The following is a 24661-nucleotide window of genomic DNA, read 5'->3' on the forward strand; positions in this document are numbered from 1 at the left end:
TAAAGAGGTTTTCAAGCTCAGCATAAATTTCTGCAGCAACTATATAGGCCTGCAGTTGAGTAATCTTTCATTGCACAATATGTAGGTGGTCAGGATTTCTCTCCAAATTCAGCTTAGGCAGGCGTTCACGTACTGACAGCTTCTCACTCACTTGTATTAACCCCTTCACGCTGCGGCCCTTTTTCGTTTTTGCATTTTCGTTTTTCGCTCCCCTCCTTCCCAGAGCCATAACATTTTTATTTTTACATCAATATGGTCATGTGAGGCTTATTTTTTGCAGGAAGAGTTGTACTTTTGAACAACACTATTGGTTTTACCATGTCTTGTATTAGAAAACGGGAAAAAAATTCCAAGTGTGGTGAAATTGCAAAAAAAAAGTGCAATCCCACACTTGTTTTTTGTTTGGCTTTTTTGCTAGGTTCATTAAATGCTAAAACTGACCTGATATTATGATTCTCCAGGTCATTTCGAGTTCATAGACACCTAACATGTCTAGGTTATTTTTTTATCTAAGTGGTGAAAAAAAATTCAGCGATTTGTCACTTTATTGTGATGTCCTCCCCTGGGGCAAAGTAAAAAAGTAAAAAAAAAAATTAAAAAAAAATCCTAAATAAATAATAAAAAAAAATATTGTTCCAATAAATACATTCCTTCATCTAAATAAAAAAATAAAAGTACACATACTTAGTATCGTCGCATCCCTAACGCCCCGACCTATAAAACTGTCCCACTAGTTAACCCCTTCAGTGAACACTGTAAAAAAAAAAAAAAAAAAAAAGAGGCACAAAACGACGCTTTATTATGAAACCACCAAACAAAAAGTGGAATAACACGCGATCAAAAAGATCGATATAAATAACCATGGTAACGCGGAAACATCATTTTGTCCCGCAAAAACGAGCCATCATACAGCATCATCAGCGACAAAATAAAAAAGTTATAGTCTTCAGAAAAAAGCAAAGCACAATTATTTTTTCTATAAAATAGTTTTTATCGTATAAAAGCGCCAAAACATAAAAAATGATATAAATTAGGCATCGCTGCAATCGTACTGACCCGAAGAATAAAACTGCTTTATCCATTTTAACAAACGCGGAACGGTATAAACACCCCCCCCAAAGAAATTCATGAATAGCTGGTTTTTGGTCATTCTGCCTCACAAAAATCGGAATAAAAACCGATGAAAAAATGTCACGTGCCCAGAAATGTTATCAATAAAAACGTCAACTCGTAGCGCAAAAAACAAGACCACACATGACTCTGTGGACCAAAATATGGAAAATTATAGCTCTCAAAATGTGGTAACGCAAAAAATATTTTTTGCAATAAAAAGCGTCTTTTAGTGTTACGGCTGCCAATCATAAAAATCCACTAGAAAACCCGCTATAAATAGTAAATCAAACCCCCCTTCATCACCCCCTTAGTTAGGGAAAAATTAAAAAAATGTATTTCCATTTTCTCATTAGGGGTAGGGTTAGAGTTAGGGCTACAGTTAGGGTTGGGGCTAAAGTTAGGGTTAGGGTTGGGGCTAAAGTTAGGGTTACGGTTTGGATTACATTTACGGTTGGGATTAGGGTTAGGGGTGTGTCAGGGTTAGCGGTGTGGTTAGGGTTACCATTGAGATTAGGGTTATGGGTGTGTTTGGGTTAGGGTTTCAGTTATAATTGGGGGGTTTCCACTGTTTAGGCACATCAGGGCTCTCCAAACGTGACATGGTGTCCGATCTCAATTCCAGCCAATTCTGCGTTGAAAAAGTAAAACAGTGCTCCTTCCATTTGCTCTCCCGTGCGCCCAAATAGGGGTTTACCCCAACATATGGGGTATCGGCGTACTCGGGACAAATTGGACAACAACTTTTGCGGTCCAATTTCTCCTGTTACCATACAAAATACAAAACCAGGGGCTAAAAAAATAATTTTTGTGGGAAAAAAAGATTTTTTATTTTCACGGCTTTGTTATAAACTTTAGTGAAACACTTGGGGGTTCAATGTTCTCACAACACATCTAGATAAGTTGCTTTGGAGGTCTAGTTTCCAATATGGGGTCACTTGTGGGGGGTTTCCACTGTTTAGGTACATTAGGGGCTCTGCAAACGCAATTTGATGCCTGCAGACCAATCTAAGTCTGCATTCCAAATGGTGTTCCTTCCCTTCCGAGCTCTCCCATGCGCCCAAACGGTGGTTCCCCCCACATATGGGGTATCAGCGTACTCGGGACAAATTGGACAACAACTTCTGGGGTCCAATTTCTCCTGTTACCCTTGGGAAAATACAAAACTGGGGGCTAAAAATTAATTTTTGTGGGAAAAAAATTAATTTTTATTTTCACGGCTCTGCGTTATAAACTGTAGTGAAACACTTGGGGGTTTAAAGCTCTCACAACACATCTAGGTGAGTTCCTTAGGGGGTCTACTCTCCAAAATGGTGTCACTTGTGGGGGGTTTCAATGTTTAGGCACATCAGTGGCTCTCCAAACGCAACATGGCATCTCATCTCAATTCCAGTCAATTTTGCATTGAAAAGTCAAATGGTGCTCCTTCCCTTCCGAGCTCTGCCATGCACCCAAACAGTGGTTTACCCCCACATATGGGGTATCGGCGTACTCAGGACAAATTGTACAACAACAATTGTGGTCCAATTTCTTCTCTTACCCTTGGGAAATAAAAAATTGGGGGCGAAAAGATCATTTTTGTGAAAAAAATGATTTTTTATTTTTACGGCTCTCCATTATAAACTTCTGTGAATCACTTAATGGGTCTAAGCGCTCACCACACATCTAGATAAGTTCCTTAGGGGGTCTACTTTCCAAAATGGTGTCACTTGTCGGGGGGTTCAATGTTTAGGCACATCAGGGGCTCTCCAAACGCAACATGGCGTCCCATCTCAATTCCAGTCAATTTTGCATTGAAAAGTCAAATGGCGCTCCTTCGCTTCCGAGCTCTGCCATGTGCCCAAACAGTGGTTTACCACCACATATGTGGTATCGACGTACTCAGGACAAATTGTACAACAACTTTTGGGGTCCATTTTCTCCTGTTACCCTTGGTAAAATAAAACAAATTGGAGCTGAAGTAAATGTTTGGTGAAAAAAAGTTAAATGTTAATTTTTATTTAAACATTCCAATTATTCCTGTGAAACACCTGAAGGGTTAATAAACTTCTTGAATGTGGTTTTGAGCACCTTGAGGGGTGCAGTTTTTAGAATGGTGTCACACTTGGGTATTTTCTATCATATACTGTAGACCCCTCAAAATGACTTCAAATGAGATGTGGTCCCTAAAAAAAAATGGTGTTGTAAAAATGAGAAATTGCTGGTCAACTTTTAACCCTTATAACTCCCTAACAAAAAAAATTTTGGTTCCAAAATTGTGCTGATGTAAATTAGACATGTGGGAAATGTTACTTATTAATTATTTTACATGACATATCTCTGTGATTTAATTGCATAAACATTCAAAGTTGGAAAATTGCGAAATTTTCAAAATTTTCGCCAAATTTGTTTTTTTTTCACAAATAAACACAGGTAATATCAAAGAAATTTTACCACTATCATGAAGTACAATATGTCACGAGAAAACAATGTCAGAATCACCGGGATCCGTTGAAGCGTTCCAGAGTTATAACCTCATAAAGGGACAGTGGTCAGAATTGTGAAAATTGGCCCGGTCATTAACGTGCAAACCACCCTTGGGGGTAAAGGGGTTAAACTTTTTTTTTTCATATTTTTAAAAACATTTTTTTTAACTTTTGTCATGCTTCAATAGCCTCCATGGGAGGCTAGAAGCTGGCACAACTTGATCGGCTCAGCTACATAGCAGCGATCATCAGAACAATCATCATCAGAACAAACCACCGATCTGAGCTGCTCAAGAGACAACTTGAGAATATCCCTTTAACTACTTCTGAAGTTTTATCTTCTTACTCCCATCCATACTCTGCCGAAAAGAAAGTTAATCTTTTAAACTTGCTCCCCACATATTGAGCTCTGCCTTTAATATTCTAGTTGTAGTAAGTTTTTTTTTTTTTTTTTTTTTTTTACTCTTTTTGCAGTTTGGTAGAAACTTGTTTTGTGTTTTTTTTTTTTTTTTTGTTCTTAATGCATATGTTATAATAAAAGTATTTTATCCGACAGTTATGGTGAATCTTGTTGATATGCAATAAATGTCTGTCTAATAGATACAGATTCAGTCTTTCGGGACCTGCAGCCAGTGTAGGCGGCCATGCGTGCATCAATTTTCTGCATTCACTGCTATAGGAGCTCAGAATAAAGCCGATCGTACTGTATTTGAAACTTCATCAGTGAATGAAAAGGATGTGCACATGTGCGGCCATTTCTCCTGTCACCACAAGTCAGGGCCCCATTTATTAATGGGGAAAACCTCCATCTAATAGACATTTATGGTGTATATGGTGGAGAAGCCATAAATGTCTAGTGAGACAACCTCCTGAAACTGAAACGCCACCACACTAAATTTGTTGTCTCTTGCTTAGATCTGTTACACGGAGTTATTACAGAGGAGCTGCTGGTGCTTTACTTGTCTATGACATCACAAGGTAATATGTAAAATCTGTTTGTGTGAGGTTATTTCCTCTTCCCATTTAAACAGGCAACGCCGTTAACCTGCTACACACGTGGTCAAAATTGTTGGTACCCCTCGTTTAATGACAGAAAAACCCAGATTGGTCACAGAAATAACTTGAATCTAACAAAAGTAAAAAAAAAAATATATAAAATTTATGAAAATGAACAAATGAAAGTCATACATTGCTTTTCATCCATGCTTCCACAGAATTTAAAAAATAATAAAACTCATCAAATAGGCCTGGACAGAAATGATGGTACCCTTAACTTCTTATTTTGTTGCACAACCTTTTGATGCAATCAAACGATTCCTGTAAAAGGTATTTTGGCCCACTCCTCAAGAGCAAACGGCTCCAGTTGTCTCCTGTTTGAATGTTGCCTTTTCCATATGGCATGTTTCAGCTCTTTCCAAAGATGCTCAATAGGATTTAGGTCAGGGCTGATAGAAGGCCACTTCAGAATAGTCCAATGTTTTCCTCTTAGCCATTCTTGGGTGTTTTTAGCTGTATGTTTTGGGTCATTATCCTATTGTAAGACCCATGACCTGTTACTGAGACCAAGCTTTCTGACACTGGGCAGCACATTTTTCTCTAGAATCCCTTGATAGTCTTGAGATTTCATTATACCCTGCACAGATTCTAGACACCCTGTGCCAGATGCAGCAAAGCAGCCCCAGAACATCACAGAGCCTCCTCCATGTTTCACAGCAGGGACAGTGTTCTTTTTCTTGATATGCTTCATTTTTCCATCTGTGAACATAGAGCTGATGTTCCTTGCCAAAAAGTTCCATTTTTGTCTCATCTGTCCATAGAACATTCTCCCAGAAGCTTTGTGGCTTGTCAACATGTAGTTTGGCAAATTCCATTCTGGCTTTTTTATGATTTTTTTTTCAACATTGGTGTCCTCCTTGGTCGTCTCCCATTAAGTCCAATTTGGTTCATACAAAGACAGATGGTACAATCTGACACTGATGTTCCTTGAGCTTGAAGTTCACCTTTAATCTGTTTAGAAGTTTTTCTGGGTTCTTTTGTTACCATTCGTTTTATTCATCTCTTTGATTTGTCATCAATTTTCCTCCTGCGGCCACGTTCAGGGAGGTTGGCTACAGTCCCACTGATCTTAAATTTTTGAATAATATGTGCAACTGTAGTCACAGGAACATCAAGCTGCTTGGAGATGGTCTTATAACTTTTACCTTTAACATGTTTGTCTATAATTTTCTTTCTAATCTCCCGAGACAACTCTTTTTTCTTCACTTCCTCTGGTCCATGTTGAGTGTGATACACACTACGTCACCAATTTCCAAAGAGCAGAGAGGCGGGCACCGCACTAAAAATATGTTTCAAGAAGATCAACCACGTGCATATATGAGGTACACAGAACAAAAAAAGAGAAAGACTATGCACACAGTGGGATCAGCTGCATATAACAAATTTTATTATCCAAAACACCTCACCCCGCACAAAAGGCACAGTAAGGAAAAGCACACATTTAAAAACAATTAAAACAAAAACAACCTATCCACATCCCCCCCAAAGACAGTCACAGGGATCCACATAATAACATATAAATCATATAGCAGACATTGCAGGATTAGAACAGAATAACATCAACACACATGATTGTCTAATATCCGATACTGCCCACTAAAGAGGTCTGACTAAAGAGAATATGTTAATTCGATCCTACATGTGACCAATATGCCCCAATCGCACCACTGGTCTGTGATAGATGTATAATATTGTCCAAAATAGGACGTCAGACACCAGACCAGAGAAGCTCACTGGTATGACCCATAAGTGCAAATGTCCTTAATCTGGCACCCCATCCAATACATTACCAAGTAAAACAGAACCTGCTACCGAGTCAGTCCCTCATAAGTATCCAGGGGGAGAAAAAGAAATAAGCGTGCCCCAAAAAGTAGTATGGGCACGGCAGTAATACAATAGCTGGTCCTATCAAATAAAGTAGGGTGATCCAGAGAATGGAGCTGGGGTAAAAGGAATCCAGAAAATATATAAATGCGGGGAGGGGGAGGAGGATAGGAACCCAACGCGTGTCGACGCTGCTAAGGCATCTTCATCAGGGGAAGATACACTATGTCACCAAACAGCACAGTGAGTATCTGTAGCCCTATATGCAGGCCCACTCACTGATTCCAAGATTGTAGACACCGGTGATGCTAGTTAGTGGACATACCTTGATTTAACATGTCCCTTTTGTCACATTATTTTCAGGAGTGTCATCATTTCTGTCCAGGTCTATTTCATGAGTTTTATTTATTTTTTAATTCTGTGGAAGCATGGTTGAATAGCAATGTCTGACTTTCATTTGTTCAATTTCATAGATCCTTTATTTATTATTACTTTTGTCAGATTCAAATTATTTCTATGACCATGGGTTTTTCTGTCATTAAACGAGGGGCACCAACACTTTTGTGTGCAAGCCTACCAGCTGGTGTGTTGTTAGTGAGAGTGTCTGTGAAAGCCATTCTCTGGACAGCCATGCTTTGGGGAAATGTTGCTTCAAGTTGCAATTACATTCACCGACTTAGTTTTCATACAGAAAACTGAGTTTTATGGTGGTATGGTCAAGGACCAGTAATGATAAACAATAGGCTTTAAAGGGAATCGGTAAATAGGATAAACCCTCTGCTGTCTATATGGGCATCCAGGTTATATGAGGCTGAATAAAATAATATATTGATATCTGCAAACCGATGTCTGATTCCAGAGTAATCCACATCTTTCTCAATATGTGAATCACCTATTAAGATTTATGGGCTGGACGTGAATCTTCTCTAGAGCTTATTTTTAATGAAAGGGGAAGGTACCAGTGTGAGACATGTGGATCAGAAGAGAAGACTGTCAGTCATTACATGTCTCACTCAGGTAGAGCTCCCTTTCATTTTAACCCCTTCATGACATATGTAGTCTCCCTGACTTTGATGCGGGCTCACACACGGAGCCCACATCTTTCCCAGTACATCAGGAATGATTTAATCAGTCATCATGTGCCTTTAATAGATGACATCATGTGCCTGTTAACCAGTTAAATCCCACTGTCAATCTCTGACAGCTGGATTTAACATGCGCTGGCCAGAAGCGTGTCATTAATCTCGCCCATTGGTGCCCATGTCCATCTCTGTATGCCGATGGGTTGTCATAACAGTGGGGTCTGCTGATGACTTCCCATGCCTGTCATTATATACACCTGTGACCGGTGGGTCATGGCCAGCGTTCATAAGAGATTGTGATTTCTGATACACAAATGAAGCTTCATGTTTCCTCAGGAGAATATTAAATAGAGTAAAAAAAAAAAAAAAAAAAAACGTTTAAAAAAAATATAAAAAAAAACTAAAATAAACATTTTTGCAGCATTGAAAATAAAACAATTAAAAAAAAAATTGGGTATCTCTGCATTCAGAAATTTTTGATCTATCAAAATATAAAATAATCTGATTGGTAAACGGTGTAACAAGAAAAAACTCCAGAATTGAATTTTTTGGGGCTGCCACAACATTGCAATGAAATGCAATATGAGGCGATCAAAACATCAGATCTACCGCAAAATGGTATGAGTAAAATTGTCATCTCCGAACGCAAAAAATGAGCCCCTACCCAGCCTCATATCCTGAAAAATGAAAATGTTACAAATTTCATAAAATGGCGACAAAGCAAAAAAAAAAAAATAAAAGGAATGCATATTTCCAAGTTTATTTTCACAACTTAAAAAGCAACTATACATGTTTAGTAACTGCATAGTCGTACTGACCTAGGGAATCAAGTTTCCAGGTTAATTTGAACATATAGTGAACATGGTAAAAAAAAATAAAAAATCAATTGTGGCATTGTACTTTTTTTTTTTTTATTTGCAATTTCATCACACTTGGGAATTTTATTCCCATTTTCCAGTAAAGTCTATTGTAAAATCAATGGTGTCATTCAGAAGTACAACTGGTCCTGCAAAAAACAAGCCCTCACATAGCCATATTGATGGAATAGTAAAAAGTAATGGCTCTTGGAAGAAGGGAAGGAAAAAACGAAAATTGAAAATGGTCCAGGGGTGAATGGGTTAAAATAACCTCTATTGGCAGATTCTCAAGCAGACCTGTGTTCGCCCATAGATCTTAACAGCTCATTTACATAGTAATCAAAATGTTGAGTAAGAGATTGAATCACAGATATCAGGATATCCTTTTTTCAACTGTCTTTAATTGTTGCAGAAGGGTTCATCAACAATATGGAAGGACACCTATAATCGTAATAAAGGATAAAAAGCAACATTTTTTTTTTCTTTATATAGCTTGTAATCAGTGTAAACTCCAATGTCTGCATCATGCATGTTAATAGTTCACTTAACAGAAGTATCGTTACCATTTCATTTCAACTTTTTAAAAACATATATTTTTTTTTATTCCAAACACAGTCGAGAAACCTACAATGCTCTCACCAACTGGCTTACAGATGCTCGAATGCTGGCTAGTCAGAACATTGTAATAATCCTTTGTGGGAACAAAAAAGACTTGGATGCTGACCGTGAAGTTACATTTTTGGAAGCTTCTCGATTTGCGCAAGAAAATGGTAAGTAACAATGTATTCAATTAATATATGTGAATATGTAGAGGAAAATATCCACAATGATTCTGGGCAGAATCATTCATGTTTACAGTCACGGTTACATTGGATGGAAATAGACCTAGGTCCATCAAGTTCAGCCTTTCTCCACCAATTGATCATTCTGTCACTAAATGAACTATCACCCACAATAATATTTGTACTGAGGAAATTATCCAGCCATTTTTTTTTAAATCTGTCATAGTGTCTGCCATTACTACCTCCTGTGGTCAGCATTCCACAGTCTGACTGCTCGAACTGTAGAGAACCCTTTCCTGTTTAGCTGTCGGAATCTCCTTTCTTCCACTCGTAATGGTCCTTAGAATGGTCTTTGTAAGGAATAACTCATGTGTAAGTCCTCTGTACTGACAACACATATATTTATACATGTAAATGAGATCCCCTCTGCGGCGTCTTTTTTCTAAGCTAAACAAACCAAATTTTTCCAAACTCTGAGGATATGAGAGGCCTTCCATCCCTTGTAATAATCTAGTTGCCCAAATTTGAACTGACTGTAACTTCTGAATATCCTTTGTAAAATGTGAAGCCCAAAACTGGATCCCATATTTCAGATGTGGCCTCACCAGTGATTTATAAAGTTGTAACAACATGCAGGATTATATCTGTTTTCATACACCCTAAAATCTTGTTTGCTGCTTGACACTGAGTACTGCTGCTCAGCTTACTTGTAACCAGAATACCCAAGTCCTTCTCCTGTTCTGTAGTCCCAATTATACTCCCATTTAGTGTATATGCTTCAACTAGATGGTGGCCCGATTCTAATGCATCGGGTATTCTAGAATATGTATGTATATAGCAGCCACATAGTATATAGCACAGGCCACGTAGTATATAGGAGTACTACGTGGACTGTGCTATATACTATGTGGCTGCTCTATACATACATACATACATACATACATACATATTGTAGAATACCCGATGCGTTAATACAGGCCACGTAGTATATAACACAGCCCACGTAGTATATAACACAGTCCACGCAGTATATAGCAGCCACGCAGTATATAGCAGCCACGCAGTATATACAGGCCACGTAGTATATAACACTGGCCATGTAATAAATAACACAACCCACGTAATATATAGCACAGCCCACATAGTATCTAACACTGGCCATAGAAGTAAATAGTCTCATACAGCTTCATATGATACACGACTACTCCGCACAGCTGGGGCCACTGTACACATAGATCACTACGCTCGGGCCTGGCCACTCACCGTGTGATTAAAATAAAAAATAGTTATATACTCACCCGCCGGGGTCCAGCCAAGCTGTGCCAATGCGCACGCGGCTGCCGCCATCTTTCGTTCCCAGGATGCATTGCGAAATTACCCATATAACTTAGCGGTCTCGCGAGACCGCTAAGTCTTCTGGGTATTTTCGTAATGCATCTCTGGGAACGGAAGCTGGCGGCAGGCGTGAGTGCATCGACGGACGACGGAAGGTGAGAATAGCAGGTTTTTTATTTTTTTTTATTTTTAACAGTAGATCTTTTTACTAGTGATGTTGCATAGGCAGCATCAATAGTAAAAAGTTGGGGACACACAGGGTTCATAGCAGTGTTAACTGAGTGCGTTACCCGCGGCATAACGCCGTCCGTTAACGCTGGCATTAACCCTGTGTAAGCGGTGACTGGACGGGAGTATGGAGCGGGCGCCGGGCACTGACTGGATGGAAGTAGGGAGGGACTAATTCTCAGCCTGACTACGCCCGTTGCTGATTGGCCGTGGCAGCCAGGACAGGCAGCTCGCGAGACCAATCAGCGACACAGGATTTCCGTTACAGACAGACAGACGGAAGTACCCCTTAGACAATTATATATATATAGATAGGATTACTCCATCTTAGGTGCATAACTCTACATTTATCTACATTAAACCTCATTTACTAAGTGTTTTCCCATTCAATCATCTTCTTCAGATCGTTTTCTAACATTTTAATGCCAAGGTCAGTTTTTAATATCGTACATAGTTTGGTGTTCTCAGCAAAGACTGACACTTTACTCTCAATCCCATCCACAAGCTCATTAATAAAGAGGTTAAAAAGAATCGGTCCTAGCACAGAACCCTGCAGTCCCCACTGCTGACTATATCCCATTTAGAGAACGTACCATTGACGACAACTTTTTCCTGTCTTTTAGACCATTCCTTACCTACATACAGATTTGACCTAAAATCATTGGCAGTTATCCAATTCATCAAGCAGTTTACACCAGTTTTGTAGCATAAACCTGATTAAAATTCAGCAAAATTTTTGCTAAAGTAAAAATTGCAAACTAAAATGCAACTTGGTGTCCCAGCGTCAACCGTCCTAAGCCTTCTATGTGGGCATGTAGGTTAAAGGAAGCTGAATAATGTGATGCCTAGTTTCCAGACAGGCTGGAGCGAGCCGCCCGCCCCTCCCCCCCCCGGGCGGCGTAGGTGGAAGCCGCCATGACAGGGGGTTTGGAGCAGGCGACAAGTGGTGGGGGCGTGTCGTTCGTTCCAGGGGGAGGGGTAGTGGTGGAGAAGGGGATGATGGGAGCGGGGGGTGGAGCGGTTCACTTCCCGCTCTACAGAATCTGGAGCAGGAGGGAGCATCCGTTCCTCCTGCAATGGCGGCCATAAAAAGAGTGCTTTCGCAGTTGCGGGCGGCGGCGGCGTCGCAGCCGCCCGGCTGGCTGGAGGCACAGGTAGCAGGAGTATTGAGCGGTTCCAGCGGTGGCGGCAGCAGCGGCGCTGATCCCTCAGCGGCTGGGCCTGGCGAGCGGCGGCCCAGGCGCGTGCGCCCCCCTCAGCGGCTATCCCCCGATGCTGCCCCGACTCCCCAGCGACGGCGCAGGAGCCCCTCTCGGGACCCTCCGGGCCGCGCGCCTGCGTGTAAGCGCCCCAGCAGGCCGCGGTCCGGGAGGAATCCACCTGCTGCGCTGGGGCCTGCGGCGGCAGTAGGGCCCTCTCCCTCATCCACTGGGGGGTCTGGTCCCACGCGCGCCAGAGCGGCTGCTGGACGTGGTATGGGCACGGCGGGCCGCGGCGCCACGAGACAGCGGGGGAGCATCCTAGTTGCAAGCGGCGCCCCAGACTCGGCAGGGCTGCCAGACTCAGCCGGGGCATGCCATTCCCCCCATGCACCTGCGATCGGGCCCGCACCACTCTATGGGATGGCGGCAGATGGCAGCGCTGTGGTCAGCGGGTCCGGGTCTGGGCCCGACGGATTCCTGGCGGCCTCCTGGAGTGACGGAGTCGGCTCGGTCCCCTCTGCTGGGGGCGGAGCAGCTGGATCGGTGAGGAGCGAGGTCCACGTCCGGGTGGACGCACAGACGGCTTCGCAGGCAAGAGACGGCGGGACGGCGACGACGTCTGCGGCTGGGGGGACTGCAGCTCCCCTGCAGCCTGGTGAGAACCATTCTATGTTTTGTTTGTCCCCGGCGTTGTCGACGCCGATTATGACTGCGGTTGATCGGGTTGGGGGGTGTGTGGAGCGCGGCGAGGGAGTCGCGGTGCGTGGGGATACGAGTCGGGAAGGAGTGGGTGAGTTGTTGTCACGGTTGAACAGTGGTAGGGCAGGGCCGTCCCCTTTGTCAGCTTGGGTCGGATCGTCCGATTCAGGGTTAACGTTGTTGGGCAGCGGTTCAGGTGACCAGGGTAGGTCGGCTGAGCCGGTCTCGGTGTCAGTACAGACGGAGAAGGAGAAGGAAGGGGGTATTCGGCTGGATGATAAGGCACGTGGTGAGGTGTATGTGTGCTTTGAAGGGCCGTTGGGGGCGCATTTGAAGAAGGAAGTGCGCGAGAAGATTTGGAAAGATGAGTACGTGGAGATATTTTCACTGTTACCACTGGAGAAATTTAACTTGGACAAGAATAAAAAAGAGGATAGTAAGAAGGAGGATGAGGAGAAGCGGCGTTGGCGACTTATTCCTCAGACGGTTGTGAACTGGCTTCAGGCATTTGCGATTTTGGCAAGTGTTATTGGCGAAAAGGCTCCCGAGAATTGCTCAGCCTTGTTTTGTTATATGGATTCCATAGGGGAGGCGCATAGGGTTTATGGTGGTCAAGCATGGTCAAGGTATGATGAGCAGTTTCGGCAGCGGAAGGCGGTTCGTCCAGCGATCAGATGGGATCAGAAGGACATCGGTTTGTGGTTACGCGTAATGGCGCCGACGAAGTTTGGTCAATCCTTTCAAGGGGGGGCCGGAACTTCCGGCCAAGGCTTTGGACAGGGTTCCTCTGCGGGAGCCGGGGGTCAGGCGGGTCAATCCGGAAGTCAGAAGCATGGCGTGTGTTGGCAGTTCAACGAGGGCCAATGTAAGTTCGGGGCGACTTGCAAGTTCAAGCATTTGTGCTCGCACTGCAATGGTGCCTCCCACGGAGCCTCCAAATGTTTTAAGAAGAAAGGGAAGCCTGAGGGTAATCCCAAAGGGGGCGACTCCGGTGAGGTTGGACGCGATGGCCCCCTATCTAAATAGGTATCCCGATAGGGAGGGGGCAGAGTTGCTCCGGGCTGGGTTTGATGTTGGTTTTTCTATACCGGCTCCGGGTTTTGCGATACCACCGACGCTGAAGAACCTGAAATCGGCCGGGTTGCACGCTTCGGTGGTGTCTGAAAAGTTGGGCAAAGAGGTGGCGTTGGGGAGGATGTCTGGTCCTTTTCTTACCCCCCCTTTGGAGGATTTGGTTGTGTCACCCCTGGGCGTTGTGCCCAAGAAAGAGCCGAATAAGTTCCGGCTCATTCAGCATTTGTCATACCCGAAGGGGAGGTCGGTTAACGATGGGATTGATCCGGAGCTTTGTTCGGTGGTTTATACTTCATTTGATGAAGCAGCCAGGTGGGTGCGCATTTGCGGCAAGGGAGCGTTGTTGGCCAAGACTGATATTGAGTCGGCCTTTCGTTTGTTGCCCGTTCATCCCGATAGCGTGAGGTTGTTAGGCTGTTATTGGGACGGTGCGTTCTACGTTGATCGATGTTTGCCGATGGGCTGTTCACTGTCGTGTGCTTATTTCGAGGCTTTCAGTTCCTTTCTGGAGTGGGCGGTGCGGGATGTGTCCGGTTTAGACTCAGTAATTCATTATTTGGATGACTTCTTGTGTATAGGCCCTGGGCAGTCTCAATGTTGTGAGGTCCTGTTAAGGACAGTTGTTTGGGTGGCGGAGCGCTTCGGGGTCCCGTTGGCACCGGGCAAGACGGAGGGCCCGTGTACGAGCTTGTCTTTTTTGGGCATTGTCATCGATTCTGAGAAGTGGGAGTTTAGGTTGCCGGTGGACAAGGTTTTGGGTTTGAGGGACGAGGTGGCGCGAGCTAGGCGTGTGAAAAAATTGCCACTGCGTGAGGTGCAGTCGCTCTTGGGGAAGTTGAATTTTGCGTGTCGAATTATTCCCATGGGGAGAATTTTTTCACGTAGATTGGCCAGTGCTACGGCCGGGGTCACCGCCCCGCATCATTTTGTGCGTTTGTCAGCTGAGCACAAGGCTGACTTGGAGGTTTGGGACCGTTTTTTGTCCTGTTACAACGGGCGTTCATTAATGATGGAGGAGACAGTGGGCAATGCTGATTTAGACTTGTTCACTGACGCTTCAGGCGGTATTGGTTTTGGGGCCTTTTTTGGGGGCCGTTGGAGTGCGGCCAGGTGGCCAGAAGCCTGGGTTGAAACAGGTTTGGTGCGGAACATCACGTTGTTGGAAATTTTTCCGATTTTGGTGGCGGTGCGGATCTGGGGCGACGAATTTCGGAACAAAAGGGTGCGCTTTAACTGTGATAATATGGCTGTGGTGTGCGCCATTAACAGTTTGACGACGGCGTCTCCCCCGGTGATCAGAGTGCTTCGGCAGTTGGTTTTGTCTTGTTTACACCTGAATGCTTATTTCACAGCTTCACATGTGCCTGGTGTTAATAATTGTGTTGCCGATTCTTTGTCTCGTTTCCAGTGAGAGCGTTTCCGGTCGCTGGCGCCGGATGCCGAGGAGACAGGCCTGGAATGCCCGGCGGAACTTTGGAACGTGGTGTCCGGGCTGCAGAGCCTTTAATCCAAGCGTCTTTAGCCCCGAGTACGTGGTCGGTTTATCAGGCGGTATGGAACAGTTGGGAGAGTTGGCTGGCGACTTGTGGTGTCGGGAGTACGGGTTTTGATCAGGTGGGGGCATTGTTGCTGTGGTTGAGACATGGGGCGGATCAGGGATGGTCGGCAGCGAAGGTGGATAGGACGATTGCGGCTTTAGCCTTTGGTTTCAGGCTTCGGGGTTTTCAGGACGTGACAAAGTCCTTTCTGGTGAAGCAGGCTGCGAAGGGGCTGAGAAGATCAGGCAGCCGAGGAGATTGTAGGCGCCCGGTGTCCTTTGAAATGTTGGAGCGGTTGGGGGCACGTTTGAGTGACGTATGCGTTTCCAGTTTCGAGGTTGCGCTATTTCGCTTAGCTTTTTCCTTGGCCTTTTACGGAGCGTTGAGGATTGGGGAACTGGTGTCGCCTACTACGGTTCGTCAAGGGGGCCTGTGGGCGGTGGACGTTTTTGTTTCCGATGGGTCAATGCAGTTCTGGATTCGGAAGTCTAAGACAGATCAGATGGGGCGGGGTAAAAAGGTTGTTTTGGGCGCAGTTCCTGGTTCTGTTATGTGTCCTATTCGTTGCTGGCAGGTTTTTGTTAGGTTGCATCCGCGGGGTGATGGGCCTTTGTTGTGTCACGAGGATGGGTCTTTCCTGTCCAAATATCAGTTTGTAGCGGTTTTTCGGCAGTGTTTAAAGGCCATCGGGGTAGATGCGGCCAGGTTCGCCTCCCATTCTTTCAGGATTGGGGCTGCCACCGAGGCGGCACGAAACGGGTTGGCTCCGGAGGTGGTGCAAAGAATTGGGCGGTGGGAATCCGGCCGCTATCGGAGTTATGTGAGGCCTTGAACATCTGGGAACGGTTGATATTTTGCGTGTGTGGGCTTTTGTCTAAGTTGTTTATGTTTTTCAGGTCCATCCTCGTTGTTGGTGTGGATCGTCGGCCACTCATATGTGTACTGGGGCGCGAGACGGGCCGACGTCAGGCAGGATGGAAGACAGCTCGGGTTTTCCAGGGACGTGGCCGTCATCAGGTGGTTGGGGTTTCGGGGTTTAAGTTGGAACAGAGTCCTGGAGGAGGTACACAATGGCATTCGTCTGGATAGGCCTCCTGACATTTTGGTTCTGCACGTTGGGGGAAACGACCTGGGAATTCGTCCTTGTCGAGAGTTGATACGGGACATAAAACACGACATGCTCCGGCTATGGGTTTCGTTTCGGGAGATGTCGATCGTGTGGTCCGAGATTGTTCCTCGTACATCTTGGAGGCACGCCAGGTCGGTGGAGAAGATAAATAGAGCCCGGATTAAGGTGAACCGGGCCGTGTCGGGTTTTGTTGTGCGAAACGGAGGAATGGCCGTGCGCCATTTTGAGTTGGAGCGCGGTGGTGACCAATTTCTTTTGGGAGACGGGGTCCATCTAAACGCGGTAGGCATAGATTTGTGGGCTTTGGGGTTGCAGTCGGGAATTGAGCGGGCCATAGCGGTTAAGGTTGGTGGGGTTTCGGTTACTTGAGGGGGTCAAGTATCCTCATGGTGGCGGGGGGAGGGGTCCTTGGAGTTGGTGCTAAATTGGCCTGGGGGGTCCGTCGGGATACGGACTCTCCAGTTGGTTTAAGTTTTGGTTGCGGGTCTGGTGATCTGGGGGAATCGTGGTAATGGTGGGCCAGATTCCTAAGTTGGAAGTGGACAATGGTAACCCTTCGGGGTATTTTGGTGCTCTCGAGCCTGTGGGGTAACGGCTGAGAGTAATCTACGGTTGGTCTCTTGTCCACTTGTTCATACTATGGGTGACACCAGATTTTAGCTTCAAGGACCCCTTCCCAGCTGTTTATGGTTATACTGTTTTGTTTGTAATAATAAAGGCCGCTGTGGCAAATTATATCCAACTTGAGACTCATGTCGTTATTCGGAGGTTGGGAGGAAAAGGGGTCGGTGATCCCTTGGGAAGGCACTTAATAAGGGGGGTAGTCGACAATAACAATGTCAAGACAGGCTGGAGCGAGCCGCCCGCCCCTCCCCCCCCCCCGGGCGGCGTAGGTGGAAGCCGCCATGACAGGGGGTTTGGAGCAGGCGACAAGTGGTGGGGGCGTGTCGTTCGTTCCAGGGGGAGGGGTAGTGGTGGAGAAGGGGATGATGGGAGCGGGGGGTGGAGCGGTTCACTTCCCGCTCTACAGAATCTGGAGCAGTCCCGCCCGCCCTCCCCTTTTTGTTGTGTTCACGGGTGGTTTGTCTTTATCTTTCGGGTCATAGTGGCTGTAGGCGGGGGGAGGGGTCCTTGGAGTTGGTGCTAAATTGGCCTGGGGGGTCCGTCGGGATACGGACTCTCCAGTTGGTTTAAGTTTTGGTTGCGGGTCTGGTGATCTGGGGGAATCGTGGTAATGGTGGGCCAGATTCCTAAGTTGGAAGTGGACAATGGTAACCCTTCGGGGTATTTTGGTGCTCTCGAGCCTGTGGGGTAACGGCTGAGAGTAATCTACGGTTGGTCTCTTGTCCACTTGTTCATACTATGGGTGACACCAGATTTTAGCTTCAAGGACCCCTTCCCACCTGTATATGGTTATACTGTTTTGTTTGTAATAATAAAGGCCGCTGTGGCCAATTATATCCAACTTGAGACTCATGTCGTTATTCGGAGGTTGGGAGGAAAAGGGGTCGGTGATCCCTTGGGAAGGCACTTAATAAGGGGGGTAGTCGACAATACCAATGTCATGTGATCCGATGCCTTAATTCATATTTTCTTAAATGTAAATGAGCTGATGAGACGTACGGGCCGGACACTGATCTGCCACTAGAGTTTATTTGAAATGAAAGGGCGCATTACCGGTGTAATAAGTAATGGCCGCTCTCTGATCTCACTGCAGAGCTGTGTGTGATTATGAAGTTAGGTTCACACGAAGGTGTAAAACAAAAAAAAAAAATCTAGTTTCATCCAGAAACTATTATTGTTATTCGCGTGTCATCCGCGTGCTGTCCGTATACAGTCTGTTTTTTACACAGCATCTGTTAATCACTTACAGGACCATTTGCAGTTTCCTGTGTTGCAGAATTGTAATGGATCTGTAACAATTACCGTATATACTCGAGTATAAGCAGAGACCCCTAATTTTTGCCACAAAAAAACTGGGAAAACTTATTGACTCGAGTATAAGCCTAGGGTGGGAAATGCAGCAGCTACTGGTAAATTTCAAAAATAAAAATAGATACCAATAAAAGTAAAATTGATTGAGACATCAGTAGGTTAAGTGTTTTTGAATATCAATATTGACTCAGGAGCTCCATATAATGCTCCATACAGTTCATGATGGGCCCCATAAGATGCTCCATACAAAAATATGCCCCATATAATGCTCCATAAAGTTCATGATGGGTCCCATAAGATGCTCCATACAAAAAATATGCCCTATATAATGCTGCACAAAGGTTAATGATGGCCCCATAAGATGCTCCATAGATTATTCCCCATATAATGCTGCGCAAAGGTTGATGGCCCCATAAGATGCTCCATAGATTATGCCCCATATGCTGCTGAGATTTAAAAAAAAAGACATACTCGCCTCTCGTCGCCGGGGAAGAGGTGCCAGGGTCCTGAGCAGGCGGGGACACCGACGCGCTATGGGGGCCAGGTGTCGGAGTCGTCGCTGGCTCAGTCCCCTGGCAATTGCGATATTCACCTGTCCCCGTTCCACCGCCGCACGACGCTGTGTCTTCTGGGTCTCTGCAGTGACTGTTCAGGCAGAGGGTGTGCACTAAACACGTCATCCTGCCCTCTGGCCTGAACGTCAGCCAGAGGACACAGAAGACTCAGCGCGTCGGTAGAACGGGGAAAGGTGAATATCGCATGGCTCACCCTCCCCGTCATACTCACCCCCTCCTGGCACGGTCCCTGCTTCTCCGATGCGATGGTCTCTGGCGCCGGCAGCTTGTTCCTGTGTTCAGCGGTCACTTAGTAGCGCTCATTAAAGTAATGAATATGCGCTCCACCCCTATGGGAGTGGAGTCGCATACATGTTCATTACTTTAATGAGCGGTACCATGTGACCGCTGAACACAGGAACAAGCTGCAGGTACCAGAGACCATCGCATCAGAGAAGCAGGGATCACGCCGGGTGCAGGTGAGTATGATGTGACAGCCACCGCTTCCCATCCCCAGCCGACCCCTGGGACAATGACTCGAGTATAAGCCGAGAGGGGCACTTTTAGCCTAAAAAAATGGGCTGAAAATCTTGGCTTATTCTCGAGTACAGTATATACAGTAGATGTTATACTGTCTCTGTATTGCATCTGATTTTTTCACGCACCCAGATACTTGATTGTGCAAGTCTCATCTGATTTACAGAAGAAACTAGTGCATGCAGAGATTTTTTTTTTTCTTCACACAGTGAAAAAAAAATGCTTATCTACCCTGCACCATTGAATAATATTGGTCTGAATGTTGTCCGTTTTTTTTTCAAAGACAACACTCTAATCAAAAATACAGTATTCTTGATTGCCCAGAGCTTACAACAAGAAAACAGGACCCGGTACAGCAATAAACATATATTCTTAAAGGGCTGCCAAGCCTTATTTCAGGATACAATTAGTATTCTACAAAAAAATCACCTGGCAGATTCCCTTTAAAGGGGTTGTCTAATTAGGTTGATTCTGTGGTATGAGGCTTCATGTTTCCAAGCTTCTCACTTTAAAAACATACCCAAGAAGAGGAGCACACAATAATTGTTTCAATAAGTAATTAAAGCTACTCTGGTGCTGGTATGTATTTTGGGTAGCCGACATCAGGGTTATTTTTCCAGGCCAGGATGTAAATGGCTTACTCTGCAGTTTTCATGAATGCATTTTTGAAGTAGTTGCAGTCTCGTGTCTCTGATATGTACCAGAACACACATCTTCTACTTAGATCAATCTTTTTTTACTACTGCGCAATATTAAGCTTTGCAAGACTTTATCAATACAGTGGTGCATTTCTGCTAGATTGTCTTTTGGCAGGCACAAAGAAGCAAAAAAGCATGTGAACGAATGGGAATGAAAATTAAACATTTTGAATATTGTACAACTCCTTGTAAATATTTTTTCACACAGAATGGGAAATATTTCCTGTTCTGAAAATATCCTCTTTATAGAGGAAAAGGACTAGAATTATTGTCAGTGTTCCAAAACACTCTTGTGTCCACATTTGAAAATATATATATATATATATATATATATATATATATATATATCCATAGGTCCGGAAAAATTTGGCAGTGACACAAGTTTTAGCGTATTAACGGTTTGCCAAAACACATTCAAGATCAATATGATCTTAAAGTGCAGACTCTTTAATTTGAGGGTATTCACATCCTAATTGGAGTAAAGGTTTAGGAATTTCAGCTCTTTAATATATAGCTGTCTCTTTTTAAGGGGATTGAATGTAATTGGGCAGATATCTCAAAAGCTCTTTCCTCATTAATACATCATCAGTTAAGCAGGTAAAGGGACTGGAGCCGATTTCAGGTGTGGCATTTGCATTTGGAAGCTGTTGATGTGAACCCACAACATGCAGTTTAAGGAGCTCTCAATGGAAGAGAAAGAGACCATCATTAGACTACAGAAAAGAAAAAAAAATCAGAGATAGCAGAAATGTTAGGAGTGGCAAAATAAACTGTTTGGTACATTCTGCCAAAAAAAGAGCAAAACTCAAAAATGTCTGAATATCCACAGAAGACAACAGTGGTGATTTCAGAATCCTTTCTATGGTGAAGAAAAATTCCTTCACAGCATCCACTCAAGTGAATAATAATATCCATGAAATCTACCATTAGGCCGGGGACACACACAACGTATTAAAAAACGGTCCGTTTTTGACGGACGAAAATCGCACAAATGTTACCAAAACAGTGATCCGTGTGCAGTGCGAGGATGCGATTTTCTCGCATCAAATGATCCGTTTCACATCCGTGTGACATCCGTATGGCATCCGTATAGCGAGATTTTCTCGCACACTTGCAAAATGAGCAAATAATGGCTGAGCCTTTCCTGTCACCTGCCCAATGCCTGAGAATTTCTCGCAAGTCACACTGATGGTCCGTGTGCTGTGCTATTTTTTCTCACCCCCATAGACTTTCATTGGCGATTCTCGGTCGAGATACGTGGACAATTGCAGCATGCTGCGATTTCACTCGGATCCTGAATACGGCCGAGAAAATATCGGATGATGGGAGCTGCCCCATAGATTAACATTGGGACGAGCGCTATGCGTTTTTTTATCGCATTGCACTCATCCGTATTACGGTCTAGTGTGACCCCGGCCTAAAGAGAAGACTTCATGAGAGCAAATACAGAGGGTTCACGACAGGCTGCAAACCATTAATCAGGCTTAAAAATAGAAAGGTCAGATTAGACTCTAAAATAGCCAGCCTAGGTCTGGAAAATCATTCTATGGACAGATGAAACGAAGATCAACCTGTACCAGAATGATGGGAAAAAGAAACTATGGAAAAAGTTTGGAATGGCTGATGATCCAAAGAGCACCACATCCTCTGTAAAACATGGTGGAGGCAATGTGATGGCATAGGCATGCATGGCCTCTAATGGCACTGGGTCACTAGTATTTATTAATTATGTGACTGAAGCAGTCGCATGAATTCTGGAGTTAACAGGACTATACTTTCTGCTCAGATTGAATAAAAATGCATCAACTTTGATTAGATGGCGCTTCACAGTACAGATGGGCAATGACCAAAAACATACTGCGAAAACAACCCTGGAGTTTTTTAAGGCAAATAAGTGGAATATTCTGCAATTGTTGCATCTATCATCAGGTCTCAACCCCATTGAGCATGCATTTCATATGTTTAAGACCAAACTTAAAGGGGTTGTCCAGACTGTGTGACTGTAGAGTTACTAATCTCCCCAGTGCAAATTCTGCGGGGATTTGCCGGTTTCTGAGCTGGGACTGGCGAGTATGTAAGAGTTGTACATACTCCTGACCAGGGTCCATTTAGTGGCCTTGCCCCGTCAAGTTACTTGGTCGTCCAGTGGGCTCAGCCTCGCTCAATACAAGTGTATGGAGTGAGTCTGCACCCACTAGTAAGGCTCTGGCAGGGTGTATTTATAATGCATACGTACTCGCCAGTCCCAGGTAGATCCAACAACCCAGTTTAAGGCATAAATACCCATAAATAAGCAGCAACTGAAGTAGAAGCCTAGCAAAGAGTCGCATAAGCGTAAACCCAACGTTTGCTGACGTCCATGGATTCCAGACTTCAGGCAGTCATTTTCTGAAAAATACTTCAGAACTGTTGACAGGAAGTTTTTTTTTTTTCTTTTTTTTTACCTGGAGATGCTGCACAGGAATTAATGCAAAATGGAATGAAACACAAAATTGTAATTTTTACCTCTAAAATGTTGCTTTAGCCCCAATTTTTTCACTTTTACAAGGAATAGCATGGGAAATGGTTACTCTGTTTCTTCTGAGTTTGCGGATACCCCGTATGTGGTCAGAAACTTCTATTTGGACAAACGGCAGGGCTCAGAAGGGAAGGAGCACCATTTGAATTTTGGAACACAAATTTGGTTGAAATAGATTGCGGGGGCACCTAAGGTGCCTAAGCATCAGCAACCCCCAACAATTGACCCCATTTTGGGAACCCCACCCCTCAAGAATTTTATCCAGGGATATAGTGAGCATTTTGAATCCAAAGCTTATTGGAAGAAAGAAAGGGAGAAGATATGTGCACACTCAATATAAAGATTAAACTTTTATTGAATATAGTAAAGAGCAAAAAAGAACAGATGGAAAATTATTAAAAACATTTAAAAATATATATACACTAGATTGTGGCCCGATTCTAACGCATCGGGTATTCTAGAATATACATGTCCCCGTAGTATATGGACAATGATGATTCCAGAATTCGCGGCAGACTGTGCCCGTCGCTGATTGGTCGAGGCAACCTTTATGACATCATCGTCGCCCTGGCAACCATTATGACATCTACGTCGATACTGTGCCCGTCGCTGAATCAGAAACGTGAGATGTCTATGTCCTTTATGACATCATCGTCGCTGTGCCCGTTGCTGATTGGTCGAGGCCGCCAGGTCTCGACCAATCAGAGACGCGGGATTTCTACGTCGATGCTGTGCCGGTCTCTGATTGGTCGAGGCCTGGCGGCCTCGACCAATCAGAGACGCGGGATTTCCAGGACAGACAGACGGAAAAACCCTTAGGCAATTATATATATAGATGAAAGGTTGGAAAGGCTTGAATAGGGTAATCCAAGCAATGCCGCTTCAACAGGTAAACTCTAAATAAATATGGCACCCTGGTTCAAAGTGTGTAAATACCACATGATTGAGTGGAGTGAGAAATATACATGATTTACATGAAAAAAAATTGGTGTGTGAGTACACAAGATATATGCAATAACCACAAAATGGATAACATATGCATCAGTAATGTATACAAATGAGATAATTTAACAGGGCAGGATAGAGGAGTCTGTGCTGATCAGACCCAACATGTCGCTGCTTGCAGCAGCTTCATATTTGCAGGGCTCTTAACCCCTTCACCCCGAAGCCTGTTGTCACCTTCCTGACTAGGCCAGTTTTTACAATTCTGACCACTGTCACTTATGAGGTCATAACTCTGGAACCCTTCAATGGATCCTGGTGATTCTCAGATTTTCTCGTGACATATTGTACCTTGATAGTGGTAAAATTTCTTTGATATGACTTGCGTTTATTTGTGGGAAAAAAACGGAAATTTGGCAAAACTTAAGAAAATTTCACAATTTTCAAACTTTTAATTTTTGTGCCCTGAAATCAGAGAGTCCTATTGCACAAAATAGTTAATAAATAACATTTCTAACATGTCTACTTTACATCACCATAATTTTGGAAACATAATTTTTCTTGTTAGGAAGTTATAAGGCCATGTTCACACCATCCTTTTTTCCCTGCTGTTTTTTCTGCACCAAAAACCGCAGCTCTTGGCAGAAAACGCAGGTGCGTTTTTTGGTGCGTTTTTTGATGCGTTTTTTGATGCGGTTTTTAGTGCAGTTTCTGTGTGTTTTCTAGGAAGTTTTTTTAGGGTTAAAATGGCTGAAAATGCCCTAACCCTAGCCCTAACCCTACCCCTAACCCTAACCCTAACCCTAGTTCTAACTGTAGTGGGGGGAAAAAAAAAAATCTTTTTATTTTATTATTGTTACTACCTATGGGGGTGATAAAGGGGGGGGGTATTTACCTTTTTTTTTATTTTGATCACTGTGAGGTTATCACAGTGATCAAAATGTGCCTGGAACGAATCTGCCAGCCGGCAGATTCAGCGGGCGCACTGCGCATGCGCCCGCCATTTTGGAAGATGGCGGCGCCCAGGGAGAAGACGGCCGGACGGACACCGGGAGGCCCGGTAAGTATAAGGGGGGGAGATTAGGGCAAGGGGGGG

General features: G+C 44.3%; 1 protein-coding gene across 2 annotated transcripts in view; it reads left to right on the forward strand.

The window, feature by feature from the left end:
• Positions 1 to 24661, forward strand: part of RAB4A (RAB4A, member RAS oncogene family) — a 124082-nt gene that overhangs the window by 59613 nt on the left and 39808 nt on the right. Inside the window, exons 4-5 of one of the 2 annotated variants that reach the window (XM_069769495.1) lie at positions 4491 to 4553; positions 9010 to 9164. In XM_069769495.1, coding sequence (XP_069625596.1) covers positions 4491 to 4553; positions 9010 to 9164 — 218 coding nt within the window. The remainder of the gene's footprint in view (positions 1 to 4490; positions 4554 to 9009; positions 9165 to 24661) is intronic. The other variant, XM_069769494.1, reaches the window with a different exon arrangement.

This window comes from Ranitomeya imitator, chromosome 5 (genome assembly GCF_032444005.1).
Source record: "Ranitomeya imitator isolate aRanImi1 chromosome 5, aRanImi1.pri, whole genome shotgun sequence".
Taxonomy (NCBI): domain Eukaryota; kingdom Metazoa; phylum Chordata; class Amphibia; order Anura; family Dendrobatidae; genus Ranitomeya; species Ranitomeya imitator.